Consider the following 10613-nt stretch of genomic DNA (forward strand, 5'->3'; position numbering starts at 1 on the left):
ACTAAGAGATTTTTTTTATAATTATCTCATAATATTAGCACAAAGACACAATATTGCCATTAGAAAATCATGAAATTAACAGAAAAAATTGCTTTAATGAGAGCAAAGTTTTCATAGAGTTATGACCAGTCTAGTCTGTGATTCTTTCTTCAAAATACTCAGCAGTTTGTACAATCCTACTACTGATGACAATTTGATGCTGATGTGTTAAAATATTAACTATACCGTATTTATAAAACTGATACCAAAATATAACTTTCATGAAAGGCTCAACATTTCCCTTTTATTAAGTCAACTTTTTAGTGCAGAAGTTATAAAATTACTACTTCATTCTCTTATTGTTGCCACTTTATTCTGGTAGTTTATTCCTGCATCATCGAGACTATATTCTCATATTATTACAACTTTAATCTCAAAGTTAATATTTTTTGTTAGTCTGGCACATTATTTTTGTTGTACATTTTGTCTTCGATCTCGGAAAGCTCAATTTAAACAATTTTACTGTGATACATCAAACTCCAAATGGTTTGATTATGTCACAGCGCTCCATAAAATACTACTTTTTGTCATAAACCATTAAAAAAAATGAATTTAAATAGAAAAATAACGTGATTTGTTAGGTACTTAGTTGACGGGTCATCTCGTTAATTTATAAGTAAACTGATTAAACTGGTATTACAAATAAAAGAAATGTATTTCATTTGATTCTTTAAAAACTAGGAAAATATATCTCCATCTTAAAAGCCACCTGATGCCTTTAGCCATGTTGCTCTAAGTACATGTTTCACACAGGAAGAAGGCTGGTGGCCTCCATTTTCTGTGTCAGTAATGGCCGACTTCTGTTCCGACGCAATGACATTTTAAGCATTACTCAAACACCATTTGAAATAAACTTCGATGTTTCTGGATTGGAATCGCCTCCAATTAGTTAGCAAGTTTAGCCAAACGTAACTCAGAGTGCAGCGACTGTAGGAAGCCAAAAAAAGAAGCAACAACCTGAGCTGGCTGCGCAGCTCCAGCTTTTCCTTTATCCCTTCTGGAGGATAATGGGTCATGGGAGAATGAGGGAGGACTTGAGAGGCATCAACAGGAAACCAGAGACCATTTGTGCCCACATTTGTGCAGTGACCTGACTCCATCACAACTTGATGTGTGTGCCATGTTCCACACTGACAGGATACCAATGATGAACGGAGGACTCTGCATCAGTGATGCCTCATGCTCAGATGAGTCAAGGTGGACAGACGGCATTTGCCAGATGTTGACTTCTGTTTGATACTGGAGATCTGAGACGTTATTTTTTGCCGTAGCATTAAGAATGCTTTTCTTCAGACTATTTTTGATTCGTTTGGATGCAACGAATAGAACGCACCGTCTGAATGAGAGCCTTCAGCCGACGTGTCTTAATTTATGCTAAGGCAATTTAAGATCAGATGAGAAACAAAGTGACAGGAAAGAGTTAAAAGTCATTTTGAATGTTTTGGTGCTTCATGCGAGATCAAATATCCAACAAAAGTGAAAATATGGAACCGTAGTGAGCCTCCCTGTGTGACCTTAAGTTCAACCTTGGTTGGATTATGCAGCAGAGCAATGATAAAAACCCAATTTGAAATGCTGTGGCATGACTTTAAACAGACTGCTCTTGTTTCAAAACTCACAATGTGGCTGATATAAAATAATTCTGCAATTCCATCAACGCAAATGTTTGATGGCAGGTTTTGCTCCCTGCAATAAAGGAAATCAACATTTATGTTGTATTATTCTACATTTTGTATCTGCATGTGACAAAAACAAAAATCAAAAACAGAAGGAACCTGTATGGGGAAAACAGTTTCATTAAACTGTACCAGTAATTTTGATCTTTTGGGCCATTTGACATCTACTGAATCTCTTAATCTTACAGCTTTTTGAGGCAATCCCTGTGCCAATTTTGTTTTTGCAAACAGTGAAAATCTCATGTTTTGATAGAAAACTCTGTTACAGCACAGATCCCTAGAACCTGTTTCCAAATTTAAATCTACATGTTGAATTTTGAAGTGAAGTAAAGGTAAGCTCAAATGAAACATTACTGGCATCCCTATTTGTGCACTTTTTGCTGAACAGCAGGAAAATAAACAGACTTCAAAGTCTGCAAAACCTTTCTGAAGACTTTTGTGTGTGTGTGTGTGTGTGTGTGTGTGTGTGTGTGTGTGTGTGTGCTTTCAGATGTTTTTTTTGGCTTCATGTTTTTTTGCTTCCTTAATAATCCCTCAAAGTATTTTCAGAAGCGCTTGTTGTTTTGAAACCCAGCTTCACCAACACAAACTGTTTTAGATGCATTCTCTTAAAGAAATCATGAACGAGGGAGTAACTCTCCTTTATAGGCACAACTCCCTTTGAAAAACCTGAGCTGCATACTTGGGCCGGTCGTGTGGGGAAATTGGGAGATCCTATGAAAAGAGATTTTGGAGGAAAGGAGGCAACTCCTGCTGCACTGCACGTGTGTGGTTTTGTTCTGTAACAACCCCAGTCATTTTTATGTAAAGTTCAGCTCAAGAGGAGTGTGTGTGGTCATTATTATGAAACTACATCTAACAGGGACAGATTGTTTATAAGTCATATAGAACAATTATACAAATCTGATCTGCCCTTTCACAGGGGGATTAGTGTATCATGTCAGTGTTGGCCTGTGGCTTACACCCCAACCTGATGTCACCTCTTGAGGCTAAAAATTGGATTGCTCTTTGCCAGCCATGTGGAGAGAACATTAGTACCATGACTGGATGTGTGACCAAGTACATAAACTTCTGTGTGGACAACACCGTCCCCACAAGAACAGTGAAATGATTCCTTAATAACAAGCTCTGCGTCACTAGTGAACTAAAGGAAATGTTGAATAAGAAAAAAACGAGCCTTCAGGGACTGAAGAGAAAACAGAAGCAGCTCAAAGTCAAAATTAGAGACATTTAATTTCCCTTTGTGATCAATAATCTGAATTTGAATAAAAATGAGATTTGGGACTTTTTTCAAGTCAGACTCGAGTTACAGTGTTACTTTTAGACCATGTGTAAAAAGAAAATTTGTGTGTGTAAGTGTTGTTTCTATGCAATCTGACCTGTATGTTGCAGTTGAGTGATTGTGATGAGCACAAACACCAGTCATCGAGGACACATTCTCACAGAACATGGATTTCTACAACATATTTTGTCGCGTCTTGTTCTGCCTCTTGTGCTCTCTAGACAAAAGTAACCCTGCAAACCCTCTGTCACAGCTCTGACTGTGAGAGTGAATCCCCGGCACCGAGTCTCCCACTGTGAAGAAAAACAGAACAGCCTTATCGAAAAGCAACAGTGGAAAAGGTCCAGAAAAACTGTCACCACATTGTTGTGGGAATGTTCAGCAGTCGTGTGGTGAATGGCTTAAGACGACGCTGTATAAAAGAGGCTGGGACTAAATGTTTTGAGGGGTCGATTTTTAAGCTTCTGTGTGTATTTACCAATGTTTCACAGACATGCGACTGTCTACCATTTATTTTTAACCCTTCAAAACTTATTCTGATTAAATTGTAACTGGAGCTGCCTTCCTGAATCAAATGCTTACAAATCACCTTTGAGTTATAAAGCCAAACTATCTACAAATTATATTAATAGTAATATTAATACAAAAAATATTAACACATGAAGATGAATAAAAATGTGGGGGAGTGGAGAATAAGCAACACTATTATCAACAGAACAAAAGTTTAAAAATATTTTATGAAAATACAATTCAAACCACGTAAAGTGCATTTATAAAATACATTTAATAAAAAGACACATGTGCCTTTTTTCTCACTGTGAAGTTAAATCACACTAAACTTCTCTTGATTAAGGTAAGTTAAAATGAACAAAATAATTTTCTATTCACTAAATAGCACATTAATAAGAGGATATAAAAACATTTTTTTAAAAATTGATATTCCTTTTATATTGTTTTATTATCTTTTGACAGATGTCAATCTCATTTCCTAACAAACTTCTGAGTTGAATTCTAAAAACTGAAAGTTGAATACGAATACTTGGCCTTAACTGATTATGCAAAGCTGTAATTGGGATGAAGGTCATTCTGCAGAGTACTGACTCAGGGGCGAATCAATATAAGTACATGCCACACTTTTCAGTTTTTATTTGTACCATAATTAATTTTGAGAACCCTGCATCTTTTTCCATGAGCTTCACTATTATGATGGCCCCTAGATGCTATAAAATAATTAGATTTTACCCCAGAAAATATGTTGAAGGTTGTGGTGGTAACACCTCAAAACGTTGACGTTTCTAGAGGATATTCACACTGTTTTGAAACCATACATAAAACCAAGTAATGAAATAATAATAATTTAAAAAAAAACCAAAAAGTCCTGAAACCCAAAAAAAATTAACATGGGCAAATAAACAAAAAAAAAAAAAAAGAAAAAAAAAAAAAAAAAACTTCTCTGAGGCTTGTTGACTGACTAGTGATGGAAAATGCTCCACCAAAACGGATACAGATTAACATACTGTACATTCACCAAGCAGAGGAATTCCCATTATTATTATCATCGTGCTCCTTCAAAGATGTTCTCTTGCAGAGGAAGTCACCATAAAGCATAATTGAGGCATAATAGGTCTTCGTGTTTACTTGGGGCTCAGAATAATGTCTCTCAGAATGCCATTAGTGGCTTTGATTGCTGCCTCTAAGACTGGCGAGGAGAGTGCTGCAGGAACTACAAAAAGGAACAAAAATAAATAAGGGTTGGTGTGGGAAAATGAGATAGAGACCAGAGACGCAAACAAACTGAAAATATATTATAGTTAACTGAGGCATCTCTGATTGCAGGCTAGCTCCTCTCCCCTCCCCTCAATACATGACAATACTGGTGAAACTGGTGTTCTCGTCGGTTTGGGCAAATAAAATATTCGAGGACAGAATGAGACAAAAAAATCTTGTTTTTCTAGCAATAAAAGGCAGATATTGGGAGGTGGCTTTCTTGCTGGAATGGGGCAACACTCAGCCTTCTGAAGACAGGGGAGTGATGTGTAACTGTGAATGCATTTATCCAGGTATGTATTTTGCTAAAAGCTCGAGATGGAGCAGAAAGGAACAGAAAGGTTGAGCTGTTTTATGGCCGCCAGAAATACTTCACATTTTGATGGAACAAAAGGAGATTCTACAATAAAAAAAAATACAAAAATGTAAGAAACAATCGTTACCTAAAACCCCCCACCAATAAATATTTAGATGAAAACTTTAATCATAATATCAAAATAAACTGACTTGTAATAAGCTGCAGATGGGACTTAGATTTTCTTTCACTAATAGCTTTCTTTCTACCACCACATTTGTCGAGAGGTAGATGACCTTGTCAGAACAGGTTTTGTGGTTTTGTCGTAGAATTTAAGTTTTTGAATGACAGTGGTTATGTTTAAAGGTTGGGATATCGTTTTAAAGACCATCTCTGCTTTTAACTTCTCCAAAGCTTCCTCCCAGAAACTTCCAGCATGTTCCTTAGTCTCCATGATGCTGTTTGAGCAAATATTGATAACAGCACTCACTTAAAGTGCATTCCTACCTGCCCTGTTTAGTTTGCTTGCATAGAAAAACTGATTCGTTTGGCGAGGTGTGAAGTGAACTCTGGTCCGCCTAAAAACCTAGGTCTGGTTTGGTTGAACTCTGGAGCATTTCGGAAGTATGTTTGAATGCCAAACGGACCGGCGACCACTCCAAATAGGAAGTGGGCTAAAGCGCAGGATATTCTGGGTAAATTCAACCAAACAAAACGTGTGAGTCTAGCACTAGCAGGAGAAATTGCTTGCGATCTTTTACCAAAGACAAAGGAGAAATCCTACAACCGCTAAAATCAGACGCCACTCCATTTTTGTTTACATTTCATGAGGAATGAAGTTGCACTCAGTGTCTTCTTCAGAGGTTTTCATGTCATTTCCTCCAGTAGTTGTTGGTGCAGCGCCACCACAGGCGAGGAGGGGAATAATTTTACAACTTTGGTTCCCAATCCATCAGAGTCTACCAAACTGTCAGGGGTGAAAACATCTCTAAACTTTATTGTGAGAAATTAAATGATCCAAAAATGTTGAGGATGGTTGAAATAGTCAGCCCAACCAGGAAATATGACAAACTACTAACCTGCTTATTGGCAGAAATAGGAAGACTTCAAAAGCTGTGATCTGTGGTCTGGTCACTGGACAAAATTTGCCAATGTTTGATTACATTTTTTGTTTAGGTAACGGAGGGAAAGGAAAAGTAGTAGCCAGTACAATGTTTGAGTTCCTGTTAGATAAACCAGGCTTGTTTAGGGGCTAATGTCTATCATGTTAGGTAATCACTCTTACCTTCCATTTCAAAACCGTTTATCCAAATCTTTAGCTTGTTTTAGATGTTTCCTTTTGGCTAATCTGCCACTGATAGGCAGAGCTGTTTTCTGGTATATACATTTAGTTCTCTAGTTGTAACACGTTCCTCTTTCCCACATTAAGAATAAACAAAGATACAAAGTGAGAGCTGTGTATTGTATATTTTTGAATGTTCTCCTGAACCATCTTGTTGGTTGGACTCTGGGGTTTTCCAGACTGACTTTCCTCCTTGAGATACATTCACATGTAGGTTGGATTTCTTTACTAATGACATATTTTTGAGAAGCAGTTGGTGGTGCTGTGTTTGTTAGGTTTGTCCAAATAAAGGCAGATGAATACATTGACCTGTAACAATTTTTTTTTCCTTTAGATTTTATTGTTTTGTTTTTGTAGAAAAGCTTTTTGCTTTCTCTTCACTATTATGTTTGAATTTGTGTTGATCGATGATATAAAATTCCAATGAACTTAAGTGGCATGAATATTTTTGCAAGTCACTGTAAATATTGACTACCTGATGTTGGCATTTTTAATTATTTAATTTAAAAAAATCAGTGATCAAAATGGCTGGCATTACAAAAGTGGGAAATCTTACACATAAATCACAATCATTAACTATAAATAACATGAAAAAAAAGATAAGTAAAGACAATTAGGAATCACAAACGATAAAATGTAAATCTTGCTGCAGGTGTTACCATTTTGGACGGGGCGAGTATCAGGATGACATAGCGGACTTCGCAGCAGTTCTCCCCCCAGTTTTGCGGCCTTTCCAGACGAGAGATGCACACATGACGCCTCTGGAGATGTTTGACGTTGCAGCTGCAGAGAGTGGAAGAAGGAGGAGGTTTTTTTATTTTTTTTTTTTACAAATGTCAGTGCCTCAGCCCACCAGCGGTGCCCTTCATTTTCATAGATTAACCTCTTTCTGCGGAGCAACAGTTAGACAGCATTCAAATTTGCTGGCTAGACTTGTGTTCGCTCACACGCGACCTCACAAATGAAGTGAAGTAAAAAAAAATATTAATCTGTCACTTTTCTCAGATCAGAAACCAGAAACACAATAAAAACCAGCATAATAAACACAGAAGGTAGAATAATAAAAGGTAAAACAAGAAATATTTAACATCGTACAGCACAGAACTGGTTACAAGCCTGTCGGGATGAATTTTCTTCAGCTTCTTTCTAAAAGAATCAACAGAATGAAGATATCACAAAGATGAAGGCAGCGGGTTCCACCATCTGGGGGCCACCGCTCTAAAAGATTTCTCCCCTCTGGTCTTAAAATGTGTTTAGAGGAATCATTAGCAGCCCAAGACGGGACGATATCAGACGGCCAGAAAAGCTGTAAGGCTCCACATAGTCAGAGATAAAGGCTGCGGCTCGACCACATGGGGCTCTGAGAGTAAGGACTGAAATTTTAAAACGAATTCTAAAATGTGTTGGTTAAAACCCGACTGGAGACGGTAAACATGTGAAAAGGCTGCTCCGATAATCAAGAGGACGTGAAATAGATTAATCGTCTCTGATTCGGCTTTTAAACACCACAGTTTGTAGTTTAGAAATATTTCTCAGAAGAGGAATGGTTTTCTAGCAAGTGGGATTGCAGAATAAAAAAATGATACCAAAGTTCCTGGGGTTTGGTTTGGCAGAAGATGCCAAAATACCAAAAAAAATAATGCTTGAAATATTATGTTAGCTTAAACCCACAATTCTGACTACACCTGGGGGCCTATAGTTAATCAGAATACTGTGATCAATAGTGAGAAATGCAAATGTAAACTCCAGGAGAAGCATTACAGAGGATGCTCCAGAGTCAGCCAACATGAAATTTAGAAACTTTGAATAAATCAGTTTATGTGGAATAAAGTTTATAAAAATCAGACTGAATTTCACAAGATTTGCCATAAAAGGAATGAGCTTGTCTGACACCATTTTCTAGAAGTTTTAAGATAAAGGAGAAATTATAGAAAGGCCTGCAATATTTATGCTGTGTTAGCTCCAATTAGCACTTCTTTGAGAAGGGCTCAACAACAGCATGTTTGAAAGAACTGTGGACCTGTTCAAAATGAATATTGTGAATTCCTGTAGTACGTTATTAGAGCTAATGGCAGGAAACACATTTTTTAAACAACGTAACAAGCAGGATGTCGTTTGGACAGGTAGATATTTTTATGTCATCCTGTAACGATGAAATGTCAGGGAGAGTTACTGGATCAAACACACAGAAACTGAGAAAACAGAGAGCCAGAAACAAAGTTATTCAGCTTAATTCAATAAAACTTGATCTGTTCCCGGGGGGCAATTAAAGAGGTGTAGAGGGCAGCAGCAGAACATATGAACACACACATATAACCACATAAAAAAACAAGTTGTGACACATTGATGGACATTATTCCCCTGACGTTATTGACTTTCATAAAAAAGAAAGAAAGAGAGAAAGTCATCACTGTCAGTTTTAGAGGACACGGATAATGCAGGATCACTGGGGGAGCAAGAGAGCTTTTTGTTTCAAACAGGACCTTAGAAGTTTTCTTATGTAATTCCATTCAGTACATTTTTATACATTTATAAGAGAATCAGAGTTTCTTAAGGTGGAGCCTGTGCTGTTCCACCTTAACCCTTCCAGACCGAACGTAGCGGTGACAATCCAGCCAAATTTGCAGCGCCATCGTTCTGCCAAACTTTGCGCTATCTAAGAAATTCCACTGATTTCTGAAAGGGGAAACGTTGCATTTTCCAGACAATATCATGTTATTACAGTAATTTCACCCCCCACCAAAGAAGGGAGTGAAATTAATCTGAAGAGCTCTTTTTTTAATAGATGATAAATTGCACAAATAACTTGCTAGATATTGAAAGTTCCAGTTAATATGGATAAATGGGCAAATATATATTTGGACATTTAAAGAACTGCGCACAATTAAAATAAGCAGACAATTGAAACTTATGTCTTATAGGGTTAAGACAGTTTCTTTGGGATTTCTCAATTGATTCATTTATTCATGAAGAAGCTTTTTGTAAAGGGGATTTCCAGTGGTACCAGTATGATAAGGATGTCTGAGTGATTACTAAATCAACATTAAAACAATCCATCAGGAAAGACAAAATCCTGAATATTGAATACACAACACAGAACAAAAATGTAGGATTTATATATATATATATATATATATATATATATATATATATATATATATATATATATATATATATATATATATATATATATATATACATATACATACACACACACACACATACACACACACAGCTTTTCCATGCATTATTAGATTTGGGTTGAAAAAATCTTCCTGAATTCAACAATTCATTTGTGTTCCTGCTTTTAAAAAAAATAGAGATATGACCATTAGCTGGAAACAGCCAACAAAAAGCAACAGATATTAAAATCTGATGCTATGCTGATTCCCTCCCCCGTGTTGACCCTCTCCCGCGGTGGACTTTAACACTATCATCATCGGCTAACTTCCTCCTTTGCTCTTATAATTACACAGGGAGAGAGAAAGCTCTGTGAGTTGAATATCAATGTGCTGTTTTGAGACACTTGTACAAATGACTGATGCTGTCCTACCAAGCATGAAACGCTTTATAGGATACATTATCATCTCATAGATACTTTCCGGTCTATAAAAAGGATTAAAAAAACAAAAACAAAAGAAGTGACACACCCAAGGTAAATAAAAAAAAAAATCTGGTGCAACAAATTCCCTAAAAAAGTCGCCTAATTAGCAGCTAGAATCGAACTACCAGGTTATTCAAAGCGGCATAACAAGCTTTAAGTTAGTTCTCACTGAGCTCGGTTTAGTTCACCAGAACATTCCAATAAACCTGAAAAACCCAGAGAGTTGATCAGAGGAGCAGCCAAGCTGACCGTCACCACTCTGAAGAACCTGCAAAGATCCACCGCCTGGACGGAACAGTTTGTTAAGAAGTCAACTATTAGTTAAGTAAGCATGTTCTTTATGCAAGAGCAACAGGACTGAGCTGAAGAATGGGCAGAAGTTTCAGGTCAGAAAAGCTGATGAAGACATAAGTCTGAATTGTTGGAAGGTTATTGCTCAACGACTCAGAGGAGCTAAACACAAATGCACACCACATATTTCAGATTTGAATCATTACCCCCATACAATAGTTATTACTGTAATGTTTCAGTATGTTTGAAAGGTCCAATAGCTTCGACGCTTTTGCTCAGATGTTCTCTCTTTGTGCAGTGGTTATTTAGTCAGAAAT

The 10613-nt window shown here is 36.9% G+C and overlaps 1 protein-coding gene across 4 annotated transcripts in view; it reads right to left on the reverse strand.

The window, feature by feature from the left end:
* slc4a11 (solute carrier family 4 member 11) overlaps positions 1 to 10613 on the reverse strand; it is a 119793-nt gene that overhangs the window by 38040 nt on the left and 71140 nt on the right. For all 4 annotated transcript variants that reach the window (XM_016679930.1, XM_016679929.1, XM_016679931.1 and 1 more), the window contains one exon: positions 7061 to 7184. In XM_016679930.1, coding sequence (XP_016535416.1) covers positions 7061 to 7184 — 124 coding nt within the window. The remainder of the gene's footprint in view (positions 1 to 7060; positions 7185 to 10613) is intronic.

The sequence above is a fragment of the Poecilia formosa genome, unplaced genomic scaffold (genome assembly GCF_000485575.1).
Source record: "Poecilia formosa unplaced genomic scaffold, Poecilia_formosa-5.1.2 Scaffold226, whole genome shotgun sequence".
Taxonomy (NCBI): domain Eukaryota; kingdom Metazoa; phylum Chordata; class Actinopteri; order Cyprinodontiformes; family Poeciliidae; genus Poecilia; species Poecilia formosa.